This window comes from Chelonoidis abingdonii, chromosome 7 (assembly GCF_003597395.2).
Source record: "Chelonoidis abingdonii isolate Lonesome George chromosome 7, CheloAbing_2.0, whole genome shotgun sequence".
Taxonomy (NCBI): domain Eukaryota; kingdom Metazoa; phylum Chordata; order Testudines; family Testudinidae; genus Chelonoidis; species Chelonoidis abingdonii.
Window position 1 is genome coordinate 56,646,949 of NC_133775.1, and position 25,563 is coordinate 56,672,511.

Sequence of the window (25,563 nt, forward strand, 5' to 3'; positions counted from 1 at the left end):
AGTCAACAGGACTCTCACCCATGCTTAAAGTCAAACGTGCTAAGCTGCTTTCTTGAATCAAGGCCTCAATGAACTGATTATACTATATTCTAGTGCCTTTCTTAATGCATATTGATAAGGTAGGTGTAAATAAACTGTAATTGCAAAGATGACTATAACCATCAATTAGTACATTTCACCAGAAAGGTCACCACACTACAGAGCTAGAACTTTTACCTATTTTGTCCAAATGGAAAATTAATACTGGGAAGTTGTTCCATGTTTTCCTCAAGAACTGTGCGTGTCTTTCCATCAGCATGATAAATGAACATAGCTGTTGATTTCTCTTTTCACAGCAGAAACAAGTTGCCTTTCCACCATTGGTTTGGTGGCTATTGGTAGGCAAACCTCACTCAAACTCACAGCAATCCCTCTTTGTCCATATTTAATGGCACTTCAACCAAAGATGTGGCATTTCTGGATGAAAAAATAAAACCTTCAAAGAGACCACTTTTCATGACTGCATTTAGTCCCTCTCTTTCAACTTTTAGGACCATTAACTGTTGGCAGGGTAATATTTTCTGGTGACCCTAAACATTTGCATTTCCATTCTGTAAAAATCCAAATGGGATGCTGAAAATGACCCATAGCAACCAAAGACATTCAAAGGTAGGAGACATTATTTCGTGCAACCCGTCTTCAAATCGAAGGGAGCCCAGCAGACAAATACAAATGCCTCGCACTACAGAAATATATACATACACTGTTTGTATATAAAAAATAGTCTTTCATTAAAAAAATACCATCCCTGCATACTGCAGCCAGATCCATACTTCAGCCTTAGGGGAAAGAACAAGTATTGTGAAGGAAGGTAGCTCCATGAGCTGGAGCAAGAGGACAGTAGAAAATATTTTCATCACAGGTACTGTCTCCATCCACAACCATTCATGGCAATTAGAACAACAAACCCACTAATGATGAGCTGAAATAAACTTTAAAACAATTCATTTTTAGAGTATGAATGTGTAATAAGCTCATAAGGAATTTTACTGCTAAAGTTTTCACCTTAAATCACGTTTTTTCAACTAGGTGGCAGGGCTGGCTCCAGGCACAGCATTCCAAGCTGGTGCTTGGGGCAGCATTTTGCAAGGGGCTGCAGTCCCTGTTGTTTTGTCCCCAAGCAGTGGGCCAAATTGCCGCTGCGGGCAGCAGGGGCAGTCCACGTGCCCTTAGGGCGGCATGCACATTTCCGCGGCAGCAGCAATTCAACAGCAGCTTCTATGTTTAGCTGTCTGAGGTGGCTTCTGCTCACCGAAGCTGCTGCCGAATTGCCGCCGCCGCGGAAACGCGTGTGCCGCCCTAAGGGCACATGGACTGCCCCCGCCGCCGCAGCAGCAATTCGGTGCACTGCTTGGGGCGGCGAAAACAGTAGAGCTGGCCCTGCTAGTTGGGCAACAGACTAGACAAGGGAAGGCATGGGAATACGAGAGGAAAACTGGAGGCATTTTTACTTCATCACATTGATCTATTCCACCACTCACTGCAAAGAGTTCCTACAAACCATGGATAAAATAGCAGGCAATGCCTTGGAACCCACCTGCCTTATCACCCTGCTCCCACAATCCCTCCCCATAATATAGCCAGCTACAAGAAACATTGGATATAACAACTGCTCAAGCAGAGGAAGCACAGGTGTGGCTTAAAGGGACATTTATCAATTACATGCTCTCATTAACATCCCTACCTACTTTTAAGATATATAATAGGCCCTACATAATGGTACCAACTGCTTAGCTGAGTGATTAATGGGACACTATCAACTTGAAACAACGATTACAGTTAACAATTTTGTACTTAAGGGAGTTAAAAGTAACTCCCAAGATTAATATGACTTAAAAATGATTGTTCACACTTGTTTAGTTTACCACTAAGTGTTGTTAAATACCCAAAGTATATAGAGTCAGGTTCACTGTTTTTGTGAACAATATTCTTAGGGCTTTGGAAAAAAATGGGTGGTTAGCAGTAACAGCAGAAGCAGAGCTGAAATGAAAAAAGAGAACAGTGAGCAAACAAGTGTAGTAAGAGGATAGGAGGAGGAGGAGGAGAGGTGTTCCTCTTAGGCCAACCCAAAGGACCCTTCTGGGAGACCCCTGCCACCCCCAAAAAAAAAAACAACAACACCACACCACATAGTAAACCATTAACCACATTTAAAACATGTTTAAAAATTAAAAGGCATGCTTTTTAAGGGTTCAGTGGCTGAAATTTTGGTGACTGGGGCTAATTAGCCAGTTTAGAAAAGAAAATTAAGTTGACACCATCCCTTTAAAAATGCCCTAGAATTTCTAATAAAGACAGATACTGCTTAGCATCTAATGAAGTATCTTCCAGAGTGAGGAACCTTAAATCTAAATATTTAACAGTGTAAAGTCGAGGCGTATTCTCATTTTTATTAGCATTTTCTGATTTTAAATTTTTTGACATTTCTTACTGTAATGCAGTGGCTGGGAAGGGGAAAGGCTCTCCACCTAGTCACAGGAGGCACAGATCCATACAGGCAACCCACCATACTAATATGCACTATCACTAAAAGCCATACAAGCCTCTCTCCATTCATCATTATACATATATAGGACACGGGGAATGTAAGCACTTCAAGGATCAATAACTCCATAGGCAAGTGCGTGCACAAAGGATGCAACAGTTAATTACCTAAAGTCCTGGATTTTTACAACCAACATGATTCCTCTCTTCAAAATAAAGATACTTCATTAGAAAACATGACAGAATGAACAGAGAGAAGGTATGGATGGGCCAGCTCTGATTAGAAGGACTGTGCAGTCCTAGCAAATGAAAAAAATGATACATCCTCAAATCAAGGGAAACTGCTGGAGAGTAGTCACAATAAGTTCAGAGTCTGGGACTGCAGAAGGGCTCCCATTAACCCATCAGTCCTAGAGAAAAGCTCAACTCGATGCACCCGCAGAAAAGTCCAGCTAGTTATGACAATGCCCAGTACTTTCCAGGAACTTCACTTCCATACATATCCTTTGACTTCGCTGACCTCATTATTTAATGGCAATTGAGCTTTCTCCTCTTGTAACTCCAGCGAACAGGTGCAGGGCCTGTTAACACAGACTACTTGTGGAGATCATGGAATTCCTCATGAGGCAATGTTTTCTTATTAGAGTTATGCTGGCCATCGCTAGAGAAAGGGGCTGGGGACTGACCTGTGTGTGTAGGTTGGGGTAGTTTCTCTATCAGTCTGGAGCAGGTCTCATTCAGGTAACAGAAAACAACAGTGACCACAACCATGGAGCCCTAAATACTACGATTTGTCCACTTTATGTCTGCGCTCGTGCTTCCTTAGAGTGGCAGACACTGTGAAGCGACGACCACAGTACGCACAAGAATAGGGTTTTTCTCCAGTATGGATCCGCTGATGGCACTGTAGTGTCACCAGCTGTGTAAAAGTCCTTCCACATTCCTCACAGTAGAAAGGGCGCTCTCCAGAGTGAATCTGCTGGTGCCTTTTCAACTTGAGCCGCTCAGCAAAGGACTTCCCACATTCTTGACATTTATGTGGTTTGTCCTGTCGGTGGATCACCTTGTGTCTAGACAGCAGATTAGGTTTACGGAAACCTTTGCCACACATTGGACAGATGTAAGGTTTAGACTCTTCTCTCGCGGGCTTTTTATTTTCTGAACACTGCTGGTCAGAGTCTCCATCACCATGCTTGTTTTGGTGCAATGTTGACCCTCGGTTCCTAACCATGCCATTTCCCAAAACTACCTTGGAGCGCTCAATCTTGTGCACATTGCGTAGGTGCCTCCAGACGTCAGCTGTACGGATGAACCCCTTGTCACACTCCGGACACTTGTGTGGCCTGTCACTAGAATGAATGAGCTTGTGCATTCGCAAGTTCGCAGCACGGAAGAACTCTTTGCCGCAGATGGGGCATGGGTATGAATTCTCTGTCAGGTGGATCTGGTTGTGTTCTTTTAATTCTCCCAGATCCTGAAAAGAGGTACCACACTTCTGGCACTTACAAGGCAAAGCTTCTCCAGTGATGGCCTCCAGGTCCTCCTCATCAAAAGCATCAACAAGAATGATCTTTTCATCATCCTCACTTAACCCTCCCTGAGGTTCCTCAGAGGAGTAGAACTCCAGATCCTCATCTTCACATTGCAGGTCAAAGTTGGTGTTGGAGATGACAAAGACCCCAGCTGTAGTCTCACCTCGCTTCTGGTAGTAGGTCTCATAGGTTTCCTCGTCTTCACACTGCAGTTCTACAGGGAGTTCTTGTCTACCTGAAGGTCCAGCAGGGCTACAACCAGGACTGCATGGTTGAGAGTAGTCTAAATCTACCTCCAGCTGGAGGCTAGATTTGTGACCCAGCCGCTCAGACGAATGACTGGAGTCATCTGAATGCTCCTCACCTGTGTCACAAGTGTCATTATCAGACTCCCAGACCACCTCCACCTCCATCATGTGGTGTCATACACGGGGCTTATATATGGCTTATTGTGGATGTAAGTATACCATGATCATAGTCCTTCATGATTGGCTCATCTCATTTTCAACTCCAATCACAGCCCTCCCTAGAAAAAACAGGAGATGATTTCTTTAGCCAATTTGCCAACATTCACATTAAGTAAAGCTAACAACCACAAGAGATCTTTTTCTGGTGAACAGAATAATATTGAAACCTTGTGAATCAGTTTCACTGTAGGGGACACTGGGTAGTTTATTATGATCATCAAATGGAACATTTCTGTATCTCTGTAATGTTAAATCCTCTATTTTAAATTGTATCTTTTTTGGCAAATTTGAATAATTAAGGTAACAACCTCTGGCTTCTCTAGCCTTAAAAGAAAAATTAAGAATTCATATAATTTTTGTTTTAGAACTTGATAACATGGATCCATTCACTTCAAATAGTTGGTGATCTGTGATTTGGTTTTGAGTTTTCCCTTGTTTTGTAATATGATTTAGAAACTATTCCCACACTTCTTTGAACTCTTCTATTTTACTCTTCTCCACAATATACGTTATCATAAGATGCGGCTTGACAGATCTCAGATCTATTCCTCCTGGCAAACTTTGTTCCTGACAATCTTTACCCCACAAATACACTAAATAAAATCTACCTGCCCTTTTCATAATAAATGCTCCATAGTGACAAACAGCCTGCCAGGATACATAACAGAAGCTGCAAGAACATTTTTATTTTTGTTGTTGTTGTTCTTCGGCAACTCCAAAACATGTCTATACTCTATTTTCTTTCAGCTTTTCTAGAACACATCATCATCTCTCACTCCTAGTCAGTGTAAGCCATACTATGATCTAGTGTAATTTTAGTGTAAATATTTTAAATTGAATTCATTAAATATTTAAATCCCTACCAGCCATTTTGATTCCTTTACATCATTTGGCCTATTTCTTTTCCAGCCATCTAAAGTTTCCACATCAGACAGCCCTAGCCAATCCTGAGCGAACAATAAATGTCTTTCTTCCTTTAAACATGGGCTGGATTGAGATATTCAAATTCATTCAAGTGAAGGTCTTAGATTTAACTCCCAGGACACTTCCTTCACCACACTTGGCTTTGTCAGAAGTTTCATATTAAGTGATCTCTTTGCATTGCTAGAGATATTTAATTTTGTATGAGTGAACACCAGACACTTTTTTTCTGACACTGACCACAATCATGCAGCAAGCACCAGCAACATCAGGCAGACCAAATAGCCAACCATGTAGCAGTAAGCAGCCATGTGTGGGGTGAGGGCTGAAAGAAACTGCAGAAGCTCATACTGTTTACTCTCAAATCACCAGGAACAAGAAAGCATTGTGATTTCTTTAGCCACTTCCAGCCTGTCATCATAACCTGCTTTATTGTGAAGCTCTCCAGGATCTTCCACACTCTTGGGTAACCTCCAGCTGGCGCCACAGAGAGAAAACATTTTGGAGAAATAAGTAGGGAGAAGAAAGGATTCTGAAGTATAACCAGAGTCAGGTACAATTACAGAAGACGGCCAAACTGCAAATAGCAAGAAAGATTTTTAACAGAAAGCTAACAGAGTGAGAAGGGGACAGTTATAAGGAACAAACCCAGTTCTTAGGTTGAGGAGTTTCTACAATTCTGATGTTTTTGATCGAAAATTTGGGGTTATTTTATCAATATTTTTCTTTCAAGACAATATTCTTTTATGCTGCAGTGTCAGACCACTTTGATCACCCTTTCCATGACAGCAGTAAAAGGTACTAACACTGGCACCATTTGTCAAGAATCAAGTAGTGTGACACAGAACGTAGATTAATTCCTGCTATCTTTTTAATGGTGGCGGTCTGATAACAGCATCTTGAGAAATAATCCCTATTGCACTGGTTAATTGGTATTTTATTTCCTGACGGCTAAAACAAGTCTTAAATGTCAGAGAGTGAGCCAAGATAAATTTATCTTGGTTACTGGATTATTCATAGTTGCCAATCTATAAAACAAAGTTTGCAACTAAACCTATGCGCATCATAAACACAGCTGAGAATCCTTTAGCACTGGCCCAAATGGAATAGTTTAAAACTTTCTGAAGAAACTCCCTTTACAAATAATTTTCACTGGCAGTTGGAACGGCCCGTCTGAACTGGTCAAAAATCAATCTCCCTGATCCATATAAGCTTCTTGTAAGGAATACACTCACTTTATGCCTGATCAAAGTGTGGTTTTGAAGGACATTTTCCAGACCTCCCGCACATTCCAGCACATACCCAACCTATCCCTATTCTGCAGTTTCTTTTATTTTCCTGACATTTCCCCCCCACTCTAACACTTTTAGTCACCCCGATTTAAGACTGAGCTCCACTTAAATTGCCAGTCTAGCCCAGCAAGTGCATTTTCATTATTATCCCAGCTGCCCTTTGCCTGTGAAACTAGCTCTTTCCACATTCTTCTTTTCCTTCACTCTCTTCTCCTTTTTTCCTCCCTTTATTCCCCAACTCTCTCTCCAATTCCTCTTGAGCAGCTTTGTCCAGGTTCCATTCAAAATCATTAAGGTTTCTTTGGCTGCAAGTGATTGTGATCTTACATATAAATATCAAGCTCAGGCCAATCTCATTAATTTCACTTGGTGTTTTTCATATCTCAAGATAACTTAAATAGGAAGACTGGTTTTATTCACTAAACAAACTGACCTTTGTTACTATCTTTCTAATGAAATATTAAATCTCTTCAACTCTTCATTAGTCATGGCTTGGGAAACAAGGGGATAACTTAAGCAGGGCCAGAATTTCACCCGAGGTCTTTATCCATAACTATCACAAAATAATAAACCAAAACACATGCAATCTTTCTCAGTAATCAGAATATATATATATATATTCCAGCAGAGAAAGAAATAAAGAAAAAAGTTATGCCTTAATAATTCTACCTATACCATACTGCAACAAATCCCTCTAACTACAATACGAGAGCAATATGAGCTCAGATATGCACTCCAGATGCCTGTGGCCATATTCATCTAAATACATGAGCACCTCAGTACAGAAAGACTGATGCATAGACTATCAAGAACTACAGCCCCTAATGTTTTTTCCCCAATTTCCACCTCCTAAAGTGAAAGAGGTTTTGGATTGGATAGTTGCCTTTTTATTCCCTAGCATCTGGATTCAGCAGCGTCATGTACTTTTACACTGAATAATTCTTTCAGTGCCTACACACAAACCAGGAGCTTAGATTAGCTCTAGCGAAAATTCAGGTAGAGGAGGGCAGTCTTGGTTGACAGTATACTTTCCAACAGATAACTACAAAATCAACAGCCTCCCAACTCACTGACGTTTCCCACAATACCCATCATCTACTCGTTCTCTTGCACATAGTATGTGATTTGCCCCTGGGCTGCCCTATCACCTTCCTTTTCTCTTCCATCTTTGTCCCCTTATTTCAGGTGATTCCCCAGCTCCAACTTTACACATCATTATTTGTACGCATTTGGTGTTAAATTCACCCTTCACTTGAATCCCAATCTGGCCATTATAGTGGATCACAAAATAAATATGAATTAAAGAAATACTGTTGCAAAAAAGGCAAAAATCATTCTGGGACGTATTAGCAAGAGTGTTTATTGTAAGCAAGACACGAAAAATAATTCTTCTGCTCTGCTTAGCACTGATAAGGCCTCAACGGGAGCATTGTGTCCAGTTCTGAGCACCACACTTTGGGAAAGATGTGGACAAACTGGAGAAAGTCCAGAAGACAGCAAGAACAATTATTAAAGGGCTAAAAAACATGATCTCCAAGAAAAGACTTTAAAAACTGGGTTTGTTTAATCTGGAGAAGAGATGACTGATGGGGGAACATAACAACAACCTTGAAGTACATAAAAGGTTGTTATAAAAATGAGAATGATAAATTGTTCTCATCATCTGCTCAGGACAGAACAAGGAATGGGATTAAATTGCAGCAAGGGAGACTGAGTTTAGACATTAGGAAAAACGTCCTGTCGGATAGGTAAGCACTGGAACAAATTACCTAGGGAGGTTGTGGAATCTCTGTCAATGGAGGTTTTTAAGAACAAGTTAGACAGACACATGTAAAAGCAGCAAAGACTCCTGTGGCACCTTATAGACTAACAGAGTTATTGGAGCATGAGCTTTCGTGGGTGAATACCCTCTTCGTTGGATGCAAAACCCACAAAAGCTCATGCTCCAATATGTCTGTTAGTCTATAAGATGCCACAGGACTCTGCTGCTTTTACAGATCCAGACTAACACGGCTACCCCTTTGATACTTGACACATGTAAGTGATGGCCCAGATAATACTTAGTCCTGCCTCAGCACAGGCACTGGTCTAGATGACTTAGCAGGATCTCTTCCAGTTCTACATTTCTATGATTCTTTTTATTGCCTACCCATTTCCTCATTCTACCATATATGTTATCATCCCATCTTCTGCCATCATACCCACAAACCTGAAGCAGTAAATTGTTTCAGGATGTGCACTCTGCACACTACCCTAACTCAGTAATGTGTATCACTTACTCCCCTTGAAAGAATCTGATGCCATGTCCCAGCAGTGAATTGCTCAAAATACCAACACTAAACACCCATACTGGACGCACTACTAGCATATATTACAGAGTAAACTAATCCCAACCGTAATCGCAGTAGTACAACCAGTCCACTCCAACACTAGTAGTAGTTCCAATACCGGACACTAAAAGTATATGGAAGCGGAATATGGGAAAGAAAAAAAAAAAAGGTCAAAAGGGACCAGAGAGGATTGTGTCTGGAGATGCTGAAGGACGGTGGAGAAAAGACAGCAGAGGACGGTGGAGAAATCGAGGGAGAAAGATGCCCTGCCAAGGCACCGAGAAGAAAGTTCCCACCCAGACAACCTCCCAGCAAACACACCTGCCTCCAGCACAGCTCCCTTCAGTCCCGTTACCAGGCAGCGGCTCCAGGGACGGGACGGGACGGGCTACATCGCCCGACCTAAGCGACAGACACCGACAGGGAATGAGCCTTGCGGGGCCGGTCCCCCCGCTCCCTGCAGCATCGTGACCCGCTCGCCAGCCGCCCGCACAGCCCAGCCCAGCCTCGCCCAGGCCAACACGCTCCCTCTGGCGCTGGTTCCCCGGAGCGCTGCTCCCCCCCGGCTGCTTCCGGCCCCAGCGTCGCGAACACCGGCTCTGCTCGCGGCGCTTCTGGGTAGGACCCGGCCGCCTCCCGGGCGTGTCCTGCCCCGGCCCTTCCCCCGCGGGGCGGAGCCCGCCCTGCGCTCACCCGGCCGGGGCAGCGGCCCTGAGCCCACGGCTGCCGGCCAGAGCTCCACCAGAGACTGCCCGGCCCAGGCGGCGAAGCCAGTAGGAAAACCCCTCAAGCAGCGCCGGGAAGGGCGGGATATCCATCCGCACAAACTCACCCTTCGTACTAGTGCGCATGTGCCGAACCGCAGCAACACATGCGCATTGTCCGTACCGAAGCCGATTACGCAGCTGCCGGTGCCCGGCGTCCAAGCAGCTCCAGGATAGCGCCCCCAGCCGGGCGGAGAGACAATGGCCGCGGATGGGGCGGGGTTAATAGACAGGGATGGAGGCAGGTGGAGGTGAGCGCAGAAGCGGTGCCCCTGTCGCTGCTGGATAGAGAGACCTGGTGTCTGGATTTTTCATTTGTTAATTACCTTTAGCCTTCCCCGTGCTCGCATCAGCCGTGGGCATCACTTCCATCCAAGGGCCCTCACCTCTATCAGCCTCTGCTCTTTCCACATTACTGCGTGACTGCAGGACCTGCCTCGAAGAGCTTCCTGCCACTTAGTGCTTCACAGACAAGCCCCCGCCTGGGAAAACGTTGTTTTAGATCCCTGAGCAGCGTTCTTCTTAGTTTTACACCAAAGAGCACCTTGACTCCACACTTTCTCTTCCTGCTCTATCACCAAACACAAACAGCTGTCCTGGGCAGCAGCCACACACTCTCCCCCCTAGCCTCAGATTGAAAAAAAATGTAGTCAGGGATAGTATTTGCCCAGTATGAACATTACTTCAAATTTTGATTGTGTAGTCTCCCCTTCCTTAACCCCTGGGTAGCAAAGGCCACTGGCCCCTGCTTTGTCCCTCTTCCCTTTGGTGATGCCTGCCCTCCCTAGTTAGGATATGTGCTTAAGCACATACTTAAATCCTACTGCAGTCAACAAGACTCTCATCCATGCATAGTCAAGCACCTACTAAATTACTTGCTTGAATCAAGGCCTCAATACACTGATGAAACTATATTTAGTGCCTTTCTTAATGCATGTTAATGAGAGGTTGGTGTATATAAACATTAATTACTAGACAGACTTTTGGTCTCATGCAGTATGGCCATTCTTAATTGTGAGGATTACTATAACAGACAGCTGTGATAGGACAGGTTTCTGTCCATTTGTAAATTTCACCACAAGGGTTGCCACACTACAGCGCTAGACCTTTAACCATTTTGTCCAAATAGAAATTAATATTTGGAAGTAGTTACAGGTTTCTATCAGCATGATAAATACACAAATGGTGATTTCTCTTCTCATAACAGAAATAGGTGGCCTTTCCATCACTGCTTTGGATGACCATTTGTAGAGAAACCTACCAAAAACTCACATTTCTTGTTTATCCAGATTTAATAATTCCACTTCAACCAAAGCCATGATGGCATTTCTACCCATTTCCACTTTATGAAAACTGGTCTCTTTGAAGGGCTTATATATTTTCATCCATGGCACATTAATGCAGTTGCTGTCCATTTAGATCAAGAGCAGCAGTCCTGAGTTTTCACATACAGATGAATTTCTTGCTTCAACCTCACTACCACCACTTCTCTCCCTCCCTTCAGCATGCTGCAGGATATTTATTGACAGAAGGCTTGCACTGTTCAGACAGTAATGCTATTGAGACAAAACAAGTCAGGCTGTAAGATTTTGGTTAGGAAAAATCACATGCTGATGTCTGTATTCAACTGTAGTGCCTATTTTCTCATCAGAAGATAACTCTAGTAACTGGAAGAAAGAGGTGACAAACTGATTTTCCCCATCCTCCTTTCTTCTAGTCTAGATACTGTGAACAAAGTTGATGTAAACACTTTCCTTCAGTCAGCCTTGTGCTAAAGACTGGATCAGAAATCAATTCAAGGATTTAGATTGGACTGCATATAGCCTTCCCCTTCCAGGGCCATTAACTGTTGCAGGGGAACATTTTCTGGTGACCGTAAACATTTGTATTTCCATTCTGAAAAATGCAAACAGAATGCTGAGAAATCCCCCTGGCAACCTGACTTTCAAAAAGTTAGGAGGCCTTATTTCATGTGACACCTTTGCAAAGCTAAGGGAACCAAGTGGATATACACAAATGCCTCCCTGTAGCAACACAGACAAACAACGTGTATATAAAGAATGGTCTTAAATTAAAAAAATACCATCCCTGGATACTGCAGCTAGGTCTAAGATTCATGCTTCAGCCTAGGCTAGGGTCAGAGCAAGTGTTGCAAAGGATGGTAGGTATATCAGGTGGAGCAAGAGGACAGTAGAAAATAATTTTCCATGTCTGGCTCCATCTACATCCACAACCTTTCATGGCATGTAGAACAATGAACCCACTAGTCATGATCTTGAGTCAACTCTCAAACAATGAATTTAAGGAGTATGAGAATACCAGTATGTGTGATATAGGCTTATAAGGAAGTTTAGGGCTAAAGTGTTCATCTTAAGTGTTTTGTAACCAGATGTGCAGAAGACTAAATGAAGGAGGGCATGGGAAGAAAAGAGGAGTACTGGGAGTGTTTTCACTTCATCACTCGGATCAATCCCACTGCTAGAAGAGCTCCTATAACCATGGGTAATGCAGCAGACAACTTCTTGAAGGCCACCCGCCTTATCACCCTGTTCCCACAATTCCCATTATAGCCAGCTACAGGAGCAGTTGGCATGTCCAATGTTGGAAGCAGAGGAAGCAACAGGAAGGTTAGGTGAGGCTTAAAGAGACTTTTATCAATTACAAGCTCTCTCATTCAAGTCCCTACCTACTATTAAGTTATATTAAAGGTCTTACATGGTACCAGTGGTTAGCTGAGTGATTGAGGAGACACTATCAACCTGAAATTACAAAACTTTTGTGTGATTCTTACCATAGTTACAAGTAACTCCCAAAATTACTATGGCTGAAAAGAGATGGTTCACACTTTTTTAGTTTATTTACATGTGCATTTGACAACACTCAGTGAACCTGACCCTTTGCAGTTTTTGTGAACATTCTCAGAGCTTTGAAAAAATGAGTGTTTAGCAGTCATAGCAGAAGCAGAGCCAAAAAGAAGATGAAGGTGTATGCACATACAATGAAAGTGCATGCAGAAGGAGAGGTGTTCCTCTTAGGCCAACCCAAAAGACCCTTCTCAAAAAACAAGGTGGGGGGAAAAGCCAGAAGCCATCACATTTTTAAAAAAAGAATGGTTTTAAAAATTTAAAGGCATTCTATTTTAAGGGTTCAGTAGCCCAAAACTGAGGATTTTTAATTAGCCTGTTCAAAAAAGAAATTAAATTGCCAGGATCCCTTAAAAAATGCCCTAGAATTTGTGATAAGGATTGTTGCTACTTACCATATTAGATCTTCTAGATTCAGAGCTGGAATCAGGAACCTTTAATCCAAGTACTATACAGTGTTAAAAAACAGCACGATATTCCTTATTTTTTTTAATTAGCATTTTTGTGATTTTAAATTCTAAAACATTTGTTACTGTAACACAGTAGCTGGGCAGGGTAAAGGCTCTCCACCTAGACACAACTGGCACAGATCCATAGGGACAACCCACTGTGCCCATATGCACCATCACAGCGAGCCATGCAACCCTCTCTCCATCCACCAATATACATACATGTGACATGGGTTATGTAAGCACATGACGGATCAGTATATCCATAAGCAAGTGTGTGCGCAAAGGGTGCAACTGTTAATTAAGTTTCCAGTTTATTAAAGTCCTGAACAGTATTATTTTGCAACTGACATGATCCTTCTCTTTCAAATAAATGTACTTCACTAAAAACCATGAAAGAATTCACAGAGGTGCGGATGGACTACATCTGACTAAGAGGACTATGCAGTCCTGGCAATGGCCTGCAATGACAGATCTCCAAATCCGCTGCTGCAGAGCAGTCACTTTCTAGACAGCAGTACCCATCAGTTCAGGGTCAGGACTGCATCAAAGCTCTATTTAACCCACCAATCTTTAGGAAAAACTCAATCTGACACACCCCAAAAGAAATCCAGCTACAATGTCCAGCACCTCCAGGGGCCTTCACTCTCCACATTTGTCCTACAAATTCTCTAACCTCATTCTTCATATGGCACTGGGGCTTTTTCCTCTTCACTTATATCTTTACTTGTAGAGATCATGGAGTTCTTCCTGAGGCTCTGCTGCCTTATCAGAGTCATATTGGCAATATTTGGGGAAGGTAGCTGTGGACTGACCTATGTGCGTAGAGTATGGAGGTTTCTTAAGAAGCATGGACAGGTTTCACTCAGGTAAGAAGGGAAACAAAACAACCACTAGAGCAAGTGAGGTAATATAGACTCTAAGACATCTTCACTTGGTGAGTGCGTTCATGTCTCCTCAAGGAGCCGGACTCCGTGAAGTCTTGAGCACAGTAAGCGCAAGAGTAGGGTTTTTCTCCAGTATGGATCCGCTGATGACGCTGTAGCGATGCCAGCCGTGTGAAGGTTCCACCACACTCCTCACAGTAGAAAGGGCGCTCTCCAGAGTGAGTTTGCTGATGCCTTTTCAACCTGAGCAGCTGGATAAAAGACTTTCCACATTCTTGACACTGATATGGTTTGTCCTGTCGGTGGATCACCTTGTGTTTTGACAGCAAATTAGGTTTATGGAAACCTTTGCCACATGTTGGACAGATGTAAGGTTTAGACTGTTCTCCTCCAGGCTTTTGGTCATCTGAACACTGCTGATAGGTATCTCTACCACCATTTTGGTTCTGGTGCACTGAAGACCATGGGTTCCTAACCATGCCATTTCCCAAAATTTTTGAACGTTCAATCTTGTGGACGTTGCGTAGGTGCCTCCAGACGTCAGCCGTGCGGATGAACCCCTTGTCACACTCCGGACACTTGTGTGGCCTGTCACTAGAATGAATGAGCTTGTGCATTCGCAAGTTCGCTGCACGGAAGAACTCTTTGCCACAGATTGGGCATCTGTATGAATGCTCTGTCAGGTGGATCTGTTTGTGTTCCTGTAATTCACCCAGATCCTGGAAAGAGGCCCCACACTTCTTGCACCTATAAGGCAAAACTTCTCCAGAGATGGGCTCCAGGTCCTCCTCACCAAAGGCATCAATAAGAATGATGTTTTCATCATCCTCACTTAGCCCTCCCTGAGGTTCCTCAGAGTGCTCAGAGGAGTAAAGCTCCAGATCCTCATCTTCACATTGCAGGTCAAAATTGGTGCTGGAGGTGACAAACACTGCAGCGGTGGTTGAATCACGTTTCTGGTAGTAGTTTTCATGGGTTTCCTCCTCTTCACACTGCAGTTCTACAGGGAGTTCCTGTCTAATGGAAGGTCCAGCAAGGCTGCAAGCAGGACTAGATGGTGGTGAGTAATCTTCCTCTACCTCCAGCTGGAGGCTGGCTTTGCGACCAATCAGTTCAGAGATATGGCTGGAGTCATCTGAATGCTCCTCACCTGTGTCACAAGTGTCATTATCAGACTCCCAGTCAACCTCCACATCCATCCTGTGGTGTCATAGAAGGTGCTTACTGATGAGTAATCATGGAGACATGTACATATGTTCTTTCATGATTAGACCTTTTCATCTTCAGCTCCAATTGCAGCCTCCTGGGGAAGGACGGGGCTGGAGGGCAAAGAGAAGGAAAAAAAATATTTCATTACCTGACTTGCTGAAGTTGATGTCTGGAAAAGTGAAGAAAGGATACTGAGATATTTGCCTGTCTAATTTCCCAGAGGATACCCTGCTATTTTACTACACTGGCATATGGAAAATTCTTTTAACTGAAATATTTAATTAGCCACAGGTAATGCAACATTTTCTCCTTTGTTTTATCATAAAACAAAGTAGAAAAATCTGATTCTCTCTTGTACCTGGATGACCCATATGCAACTAACTCAAATACTTGGTGATGTGATATTTTGCATCTAATTTGTTTTTCTTTTCTAACAATTATTTAGAAGTTAGTCCCACCTCTCTTTGGGCACTTCTGTTTCCATTCTCCATACCCATATTACATTTTCATACAACATGACTTGTTAGATCTGAACTCTGCTGGCCCAGATACATCACTACAGGATCTGCTCACTTTTCTGATAATTAAGCTAAGTGAAGCACTTTCCTAGCTGTAGTGCTGTAGCAGGGTGAGCACCCGCTCCAGCCCTGAAGGGGTTGGAAAAGCCCAGCAGAGGGCTGGGGCTGGGGAAGGGAGCAAAACCCCGGCTGATTGGGGGAAGTGGCTGCAGCTGGGGCCATGCCCCAAACAGACCCACTGGTCTATAAGAAGGCCAGGACAGCCAGATGCTCAAGAGTCTCTCTCTAGCTGCAGAGGGAGACAGGCCTGGCTGCCGGAAGCTAAAGACAGGGTACCTGAGTGGAGCAGGGCTGAGGAAAGGCAGAGGAGCTGGGGCGCTCCAGCCTGGAAAGCCCCAGGCTGCAGCCTAGCATTAGAGTAATAGGTACTGGAGGTTGCAGAGGGCAGTCCAGGGGTAGGCAAAGGCAGCAGGTCCAAACCCAACCTTGACAGTGATGAGTAGGCTGATACTGCAGTCTGCCCCAGGGCGTGGGGGCTAGACAATGACTGGCAGTAGCCATATACTGAGGCAAAGTGGGGGTTCCCTGGGGAGGGGAGACCCTAAGACTGAGGGTTTACTGCCAGGAGGCAGCACCCCAGGTAACAGGGCACTGGCTCTGGGAGTGACGTGAGGGCTAGCGGTAAGGCGGATCACCAGCCTGCAGGGGGTGCTCCAGGATGCTGGAAAAGCTAATTCCCTGAGACTACCAACAGGAGATGCCACAGGGGTGAGTCCACTCCCTTACAAGTGAATACATGGCCCCCCATTAATATTACATCAGTATCTGAGCACAGTGTTTAAATCTAACATTCATCTTCGCAATACCTTGTGAGGGAGGGAAGTGCTATCACCACCATTGTACAAATTGACAACTGAGGCACAGAGAGGCTAAGTGATTTGCCCAAGTTCACAAAAGAAGTCTATGGGATCAGGGACTTGAACTCAGACTGCCAAAATCCTAAACTAGGGACCTAACCAGTTGACCATCATCATTAGCCAGTCTGTGTGAGAAGAGTGTGCCAGGGTATACAGGAGAAGCAGCAGGTGCATTTTCTTTTATTATTTTAGTCTGTCCCTTTAATCTCAGGCAAATCCAAAAACATGTTTGAGTTCTCCATTTTCTTTGAAATATCCCCAGAAAATATCACCTCTCATTGCTAACTGGTGCAAGTCAGACTGGGGGCTACTACTGTATAATTTATTAAATATTTTAAACTACGTTAAATTGAGAGCTGCAATCCCTACTGACCATGCACCTACTTGGCCTATTTCTTTTCACAGTATTTTAAAGTTTCCATATCAGAGAGCCCCTGCATCTGAGCAATTAAAAATGGGTCCCTTTCAGAAGGAGCCTGCTTGAGGTATTCAGACTCACCAGGCCAGAGCCGTAACAAGGGATTTTAACGCACAGGGCAACCAAGCTTATTTGCGTCCCCTAAAGTCAACGTGTAGGGGGATATGGGGGTTGGTGTCACATGTCCCCCAGATTTCTGCCTTCCATTTAGCAGAGATTTTCAAACTGTGGGGTATGCTTCCCAGGATGCCCATCCCAGTTTGAAAACCATTGCCTCCTGCCAGGAGCCAGTGAATCAGAAGCTGGTGGGAGCTGCTGGTCTGCTCAGGCCCCTGGCTCTCCATGCTGTGGGGGGTCAGGGAGCTAGGTGACTGCCAGGCAGCCCTGCCTGCCTCGTTTCCCAAGCTCAGCCACCTCTGCACAGCCGAGCGCTCCCCAGGCAGGCAGGGCAGCACAGTCCAACCTGTGCCTCATATGCGTTTGTCTCTCCCTCGAAGAAGCCTGGCCTCGACCAGTGATGCCCCTGGAGCCAGCCCCTGCCTGCAGAGCCCGGCTGCCATGAGATGCTCCCAGAGATGCTTGCTGGCCACTGCCCTGGCACTCCTGGCTCTGTCGCTGCTGAGCAAGTGCCTTGCTGATCATCTCATGGCAGCTGGGCTCTGCAAACAGGGATTGGCTCCAGGAGGTGTTGCTGGCTAGCACCAGGCTCCTTTGGGGAGAGGCAAGTGTGTGTCAGGGGTTAGCTTGGAGCTGTGCCACCCATCGTGCCTGGTAAGCACTCGTCTGTGCAAAGGTGGCCTGCCAGAGAGAGTAGAGCAGAGAGGGCTGCCAGGCAGCCAGCCGGCACCCCGGCTACCACAGCACAGAGAGCCAGCGGCTTGAGAGGCTTCCACCAGCTTCTGATCCACTGGCTCCTGGCAATGGTTCTCAAACTCTGCTAAATGGAAGGCAGAAATCTGGAGAGAGGGGCATGTGATGCCACCCTGGCTACAGCTCTGCATTAGGTGACAGCAGCATTTCTCAAACATGGGCAACAACAGACTTTTTTGCAGCCATGATAGCCTCTAAAGTGTGGGCAGAGATTGTGGGGGGCAAAGCAGCAGCCCCTCCCTGCACCATCCAGCTGTTGCTCCTGAATAGCCATTACCAAGGGCAGCAATGCACAGTCTTGGTGTTTGTGCTGGCACTCCCTCTTCGGAGGCTCCAGGGTTTGGAGACACGTGGGGCCAGTGTGCACGGCTATAGGTGCTGACACTGCGGGTGCTCTGGGCCTGGAGCATCCACGGGGAAAAATAAGTGGGTGCTCTGCACCCACTGGCAGCCAAGCTCTCCTCCTCCCCCCTGAGTTTGCTGTGTCCCTGCTCCTTCGCCTACCTCCCAAGCATTTCCCGCCCGGCCACCGCCAAACAGCTGTTTGGCAGCCTTAGCACACTCGGGGGTGGGGAGTGGGAATGTAGTTAGCTCAGGGGAGGAGGTGGGGAAGGGGCAGGGATTTGGGGAAGGGGTTGAATTGGGGCAGGGCTTCATGGAAGGGGTGAAGTGGGGGCAGAGCCAGTGGGAGGAAGGGTCCGAGCACCTAGGGGAAAGAGGGGAAGTCAGCGCCTATGTGCATGGTACTGGCTCTTCTCAGTGGAGGCAGCTGCAGTGTTTGGTCACGAGGGCACTCCCCTGTTCCTGCCTGGGGCACAGGGAGCCTGGAACTCCGCAGGTAGCCAAGAGTTCCTGACCCACATTCCCCAGGAAGAGTGCTTGCTGAAGGGCCACAGGAGGCAGGGACGGAGAAACAGGGCAGAGCTTCCCCTGCCTGGGTCCACACTCACTGTTTACAGTTGTTGTAGCTACCCCAGCAGCTCAATGGCTCTGGGCTGCTGCAGGGTTTTGCAGCTCCCGAGCAGGATGAGGGGCTCCCTCTCTGTGACAGGCTCTGAGCACGAGAATAGGAGCAAAGTCCGGGTGCACTCAATGGGGAGCTCTATTTCCTACTGCTCTCCCACTACATAAATGTCCATGATTTGGACATGGATATGTGCATATTTAACTTTAGGAAAAATGAATAATTAAGTACTTTAGGAAAAATTGTCAGAGTGACCACCAGCAAGAGTTGGCACTCTAAGGGCACCAAACCTATTGAGAACCCCTGCTCTAAAAGTCTAATTTTTAATTCCCAGGACCAGAACTCCCAGAGGAAGACAAGTTTCTTTCAGCAAACAGGGTCTTTACCATAAGATTCATGTTAAGTATGTTACTAGAGACACAAGGTGAGTGAAGTAATATCTTTTATTGGACCAACTTCTTTTGGTGAAAGAGACAAGCTTTTGAACTCAGAGGCCCGGTCTACACTGGGGCGCGGGGGGGTGTCGATGTAAGATACGCAACTTCAGCTACGGGAATATCGTAGCTGACGTCAAAGTATCTTATTCCAACTTACCTCCCATCCTCACCACGCGGGATCGACATCCGTGGCTCCCAGCGTCGACTCTGCTACCACTGCTTGCTCTGGTGGAGTTCTGGAGTCGACAAGAGCACGTTCAGGGATCGATGTATCGCGTCTAGATGAGACGCGATAGAGCCCCGAAAAATCGATGGCTACCCGCCGATACAGCAGGTAGTCTGGATGTACCCAGAGAGCTCTCCTTTAGGTCTGGGAAAGGTGCTCAGAATGTGTCAGCTAAATAGGGAGAGGGAACAGATTATTTAGCATAAGGAGTTCATATGTGCTGCAAGAGACCATTTAAGGTGAAGTGGGCAGTTAACACCTTTGCAGTTGTAGGACAAAAGAGGATTAATGAGTTACAAATTTTTGCAGTGAGCTATAAATCCAGTATGTTTATTAACTCCATGATTTTTAGTGCTTAGCAAAGTTACAAATTTAAGCTCCCAGGCTCATCTCAGTGCTCATTTCCCTACTCAGTGAGGAGGGAGAAACAGTAACAGGAAACTTGGAAATGGCAGAGATGCTCAATGACTTCTTTGTTTCGGTCTTCATGGAGAAGTCTGAAGGAATGCCTAACATAGTGAATGCTAATGGTTTAGAAGATAAAATAAAAAACCAACAAGTTAAAAATCACTTAGAAAAGTTAGATGCCTGCAAGTCACTAGGGCCTGCTGAAATGCATCCTAGAATACTCAAGCAGCTAATAAAGGAGGTATCTGAGCCTCTAGCTATTATCTTTGGAAAATTCTGGGAGACAGGAGAGATTCCAGAATACTGGAAAGGGGCAAATATAGTGCCCATCTATAAAAAGGGAAATAAAAACAACCCAGGAAACTACAGACCAGTTAGTTTAACTTATGTGCCAGGGAAGATAATGGAGCAAGTAATTAAGGAAATCATCTGCAAACACTTGGAAGGTGGTAAGGTGATAAGGAATAGCCAGCATGGATTTGTAAAGAACAAATCATGTCAAACCAATCTGATAGCTTTCTTTGACAGGATAACAAGCCTTGTGGATAAGGGAGAAGCAGTGGATGTGGTATACCTAGACTTTAGTAAGGCATTTTATACCGTCTCACATTCTTATCAATAGGCAAATACAACTTAGATGGGGCTACTATCAGGTGGGTGCATAACTGGCTGGATAACCATACTCAGAGTAGTTATTAATGGTTGATCCAGTTAATCCTGCTGGAAAGGTATAACAAGCGGGGTTCCGCAGGGGTCTGTTTTGGGACCGGCTCTGTTCAATATCTTCATCAACGACTTAGATATTGGCATAGAAAGTACGCTTATTAAGTTTTCAGATGATACCAAACTGGGAGGAATTGCAATTGGAGGATAGGGTCATAATTCAAAATGATCTGGACAAATTGCAGAAATGGTCTGAGGTTAAACAGGATGAAGTTTAACAAAGATATGCACAGTGCTCCACTTAGGAAGGAACAATCAGTTTCACACATACAGAATGGAAAGAGACTGTCTAGGACAGAGTACAGCAGAAAGGGATCTAGGGGGACCACAAGCTAAATATGAGTCAACAGTGTGATGCTGTTGCAAAAAAGCAAACATGATTCTGGGATGCACTAACAGGTGTATTGTGAGCAAGACACGAGAAGTCATTCTTTCGCTCTACTCTGTGCTGGTTAGGACTCAACTGGAGTATTGTGTCCAGTTCTGGGCACTGCATTTCAAGAAAGATGGGGAGAAATTGTGAGAGGGGTCAGAGAAGAGGAACAAGGATGATTAAGATCTAGAGAATGACCTTATGAAGGACGGCTGAACGAATTGGGATTTGTTTAGTTTGGAAAGATAAGACTGAGAGGACATGATATAGCAGTTTTCAGGTATCTAAAAGCGGTTGTTCATAAGAAGGAGGTGAGCAACTTGTTCACTTAGCTCTAGCGAAGACAAGCAGCATGGGCTTAAACTGCAGCAAGGAAGTTAGGTTGGTATTAGAAGAAGTTCCTAACTGTAGGGTGGTTAAACACTGGAATAAATTATCTAGGGAGGTTGTGGAATCTCCATCTCTGGAGATATTTAAAAGTAGGTTAGATAAATGTCTAACAGGGATGGTCTAGACAGTATTTGGTCCTGCCATGAGGGCAGGGGACTGGACTCGATGACCTCTCAAGGTCCCTTCCAGTCCTAGAATCTATGAATCTTTTGAAGGTGTGCTGATTTCCTTTAAGAAGGAGGACAGATCAGATATGGAATGATTGTTTTATGAGAAATGTTCGCTCACAGGCAATATGATATTTTGTTTTTTTAATCAGTTTTCAGTGCGAGTTTGACAGTATAGTGATTCTCATTTCATCCACACAGTTGTTACTGGGGCATTTAGTTCACTGGAGGATGTACACTAGATGTTAAGCCAATTACCTCACCCACCTCATCTCTCATATCCTGGGATGGACCCAGACACCACCACCACCACTGCACGCTGCATTGCTAGAGACATTTAATTTTTATGAGTATCACCAGGAAGCTTTGCCACCAAGTATTTCTTTCCTGATACTAATTATAAAATGTAAGCTACAAGCTCCAGCCACCGCAGAAAGACTGTACAGTCAACCCCATAGCAACGAGCAGCTGAGGATGGGGACAGGACAAAAGAAGCTGTGGAAACTCATGCTGTTCACTCTCAAAACCACCAGAGGAAAAGCACTGTGATCTCTTTAGCCATCTCCAGCCTGTCATCATAACTTGCATTATTGTGAAACTCTTTGGGATCTTCCAGACCATTGTTACCAATCAGCTGGTCCCTCAGAGAGGAGATTTTGGGGAAAAAATGAACAAGTTGAGAGAGGATTTTCTAACTATAACCCAAGACACAAAATCTATAGCTGAGGGCTAAATAGCAGGAAGTTGTGCGGGGGAGGGATGAAGAGGAAAAGAATTAGGAAAGAATTGCTGGAACACTTTGACCAGGTGATGATCGAATACTCTGATTTCTCAAACCTGTGGTGTGTTTTTTTTCCTTAACGTGCAAATTTAAATTGTCAGCTACTTCCCCATGCAAGTGGTTCCCAACTCATTTTGCCAATACCCACTCAATTTATAGGCTGGGTCCAAGATTTAAAGTAAAGAGAGGCGGGTCTATTGCTTTGCAGACTTCCTTAATGTATGGTATGACAAGGAAAGTGCAGATTCAATAATTTCTGCAGTGCTTTTTTTTTTTTTTTCTAAAGTCAGAGTGGTGGAGAGGACTCTTTCCTCCTGATTTAGTACACACTTAACATGTTTGGTTTAAAAACAAACATGCACAAATCTAAACTTAAAAATGAATACAGATTGAAGTACTTGTATATGCTGAAGGGCTACCACAATATTTTTTATCTATATCATAGTGTCTGGATTCAGTAGTTGATAATTATTAAACATCATCTAATTATGTGTGCACCCAAAACAGAGAAATCCCACTTAATTCTTCCCTATGTAATGTCTAGATTCCAAGGAGGAACATGGGTTTTCTGCACAATTGGACATAAGTAATTTCCCCAAACCACAAAGGCTTCCTGTAAGGATTGTGCTCTCATTTAAGGCATATCAAAGATCAGTTTGTAGGGAACTCCTCCCCAATGTGCCCCCAGACTTGTCTTGTTGCTTCTGCAGCTTCCCTCTCCTTTTCCTGACTCCCCTCCTCCACTATTCCTTTTAGAAGAGTCCAGTGTCCCACTAGAATGAACACTAAGGCCTGGTCTACCCTAAGAATTTACATAGGTATAGCTACATCTTAGGCATGTGAGAAATCCACACCCGAGAGACATAGCTATAGTGACCTAACCCCCAGAATACTTCTTTCATCAACCTAACTACCACAGCTCAGGGAGGTGGATTACCTACTCTGAAAGAAGAATCCTTCCCATTGGCATAGGTAGTGTTTATACTGAAGTGTTTTATGCGTAGACAAGCTCTAAAATAAACCCAAATTGCCAATCTAACCCAATCTCTGTTACAGATTTTAACGAGTTCATCACAGGGACAGATTATCCTACATTTACCTACTGGGGTTTCTTGCCCTTTGAAGTATCTGGTGCTGGCCACTGTCAGAAATGGATCCCCAGCTACACAGACCACAGACGTAATCGAGTATGGCAACCCCCTTGTACCTAACAGACACCCTACTTGTACCTCAGCTTCACTTTGCTTATGTAACAGGCTCTTCTCACACCCCCTATGTCTCTTTATTCCCTGCAGTCTCCTTGTTTCCTCTTGCTGAGTTTTGTCCAACTTCTGCTCCAAGCGATTAAGATTTCTTTGAGTCCAAGTGCCTGTCTTCTCCCAGATAAAACAAAAAGAAGGCAAAATGAATTTCCCAAAATACTAGTCACTTGAGAGCTCTCCCAACTCACTCTGGCTTTTCCCAACTACCACTTTTCTCCCCTTCCAGACCAGGGTTTACCTCCCAATTTCCCATCCCTCACCTTCTGGTTGTACCACTTTCCTTGGCCCCTCTTTTCCTTTATCGAGCTACAGGGCATTTCAATGGTGAAATGAACATACATTAATAAATTTATTCTTCAGTGCCAGGCAGAGCTCTGCAGGACTCTCAGACATCCTTCTTATTCTAGCAGTGCTTTTGATACATCTGCTGAAAACGCTCATCTTTTAGACTGTCTGCCCCACTCTTCTCTGCTGACATTACCTTCTGCTAGCCTTTCCACGCAACCCTCCCAGCTGCTGGCATAGCAATGCTTGGGTCCTCATGGATGCTGGAAATATGGGTGCTGCTGCCACATCTGTTGACTTGGAGTGGTTTCCATTATATACAGCGTTTACAGTTTGGTTCAATGGCTCTCAGCACCCTCACTATATAAACTGTCCCCACAGCCCTGTGTATCCTGGTCACTCTGCACTAACTCCTCTGCCCATGGTCTGCAACCCCTCCCCACACTGGTACAGCCAGGCCATGCCTGCAGAGCAAGATCCACTCCTGTACCCCCTGACCCACGCTAGCATGGCACACACATCTCCTGCCCCCTTGCTAGCACGAGCAGTCGCCTGCGTGTTGCCCCTTCCCTCCTAGGCCTAGTGGCTTGCCAGGGACAAGCCGAGGATGGGGACGAAATGGGTACCCTGACCTGCTCCCCGGAGCAGCCCCAAAGCTGCGAGCTGGTACCCGGTGGGGAGGGGGCAGCAGCCCGGCCATAGCTGGGGGCAAAGGCGCCGGGGCAGGCAGCAGCTCCCCGCCGCGAGCCGGGCAGCCGGTGACCTGGGCAGGGAGGAACCGCGGCTAGTTACCGGCGCTCCCAGGACTGGAACCGCTCACACTGGGGAGGCTCCGCGCGGCGCCAGCCAGCAGACCCAGGCTGCCTCGGTCCGACAGCCTCCGCGGGGCCGCTCACAGCTCGGCCCGGCCGGCGGAGGCCATTGTCTGCCGGACCGCCTGCAGGAAGGAAGAAAACAAACACCCCCCTGTGCCTGACAGAGTCAGAGACCGCCCCCGCGCTGCCAACCCGTCCGACTGACTGAGCTAGAGACAACCCCGCCCTGCTGTGACTGACAGCCAGAGACCACCCCCCCACACCCAACTGCCACAGCCAGAGTCTGCCTCCACCCACCCCACCATGACTGACAGCCAGAGACCAGCCTCTCCCCGCCCCCCTCTGCACAGCCCCCTCTGACTGACAGAGCTAGAAACCACCCGACTCCATAGCCCTGCTGTGACTGACAGCCAGAAACCGCCCACCTCCCACCCCTCTGCACAGTCCGGGCGTGACTGACAGAGCGCCAGAAACCACGCCTCCCGCATCCTTCTGCACAGCTCCGGTGTGATTGACACAGCGAGAGGCTGGCCTCCAAGATCCCACCCCTCTACGCAGTCCTCGTGACCAGCCCCCACTCCCCAACCCCAATGTGACTGACAAAGCCAGAGGATGCCTCCTCCCCCACCCTTGTGTACAACCCTGCTGTGATTGACAGGGCCAGATCAGTCCTAGCCCACCTCTCTGCCCAACCCGATTGTTATTGAAAGAGCCAGAGACCATCGTCCCTTCTGCATAGTCCGAGTGTTACTGACAGAAGCAGAGATACAA

General features: G+C 45.5%; 1 protein-coding gene across 10 annotated transcripts; it reads right to left on the reverse strand.

Annotated features, from left to right (window-relative positions):
- Positions 1-641: 641 nt before the first annotated feature.
- Positions 642-25,159, reverse strand: LOC116818491 (uncharacterized). 10 transcript variants are annotated; one of them, XM_075067890.1, is made up of 4 exons: positions 24,770-24,956; positions 23,524-23,803; positions 19,520-19,759; positions 12,663-15,348 (listed from the first exon to the last, which is right to left on the reverse strand). In XM_075067890.1, exon 4 carries the CDS (start codon positions 15,226-15,228, stop codon positions 14,062-14,064), a length of 1,167 nt encoding a protein of 388 aa, XP_074923991.1. In that variant the 5' UTR covers positions 15,229-15,348; positions 19,520-19,759; positions 23,524-23,803; positions 24,770-24,956; the 3' UTR covers positions 12,663-14,061. The 10 variants fall into 10 exon arrangements, with proteins under 10 accessions (XP_032625318.1, XP_074923995.1, XP_032625320.1 ...); XM_075067892.1 differs by lacking the exon at positions 23,524-23,803 and having other exon boundaries at positions 24,770-24,993; XM_032769425.2 differs by lacking the exon at positions 23,524-23,803 and having other exon boundaries at positions 19,520-19,598.
- Between the last annotated feature and the right edge of the window lie 404 nt (positions 25,160-25,563).

Bases quoted from the DNA above. Each gene is read 5' to 3' on its own strand.
- LOC116818491 (XM_032769426.2), bottom strand. From the start codon at position 15,228: ATGGATGTGGAGGTTGACTGGGAGTCTGATAATGACACTTGTGACACA.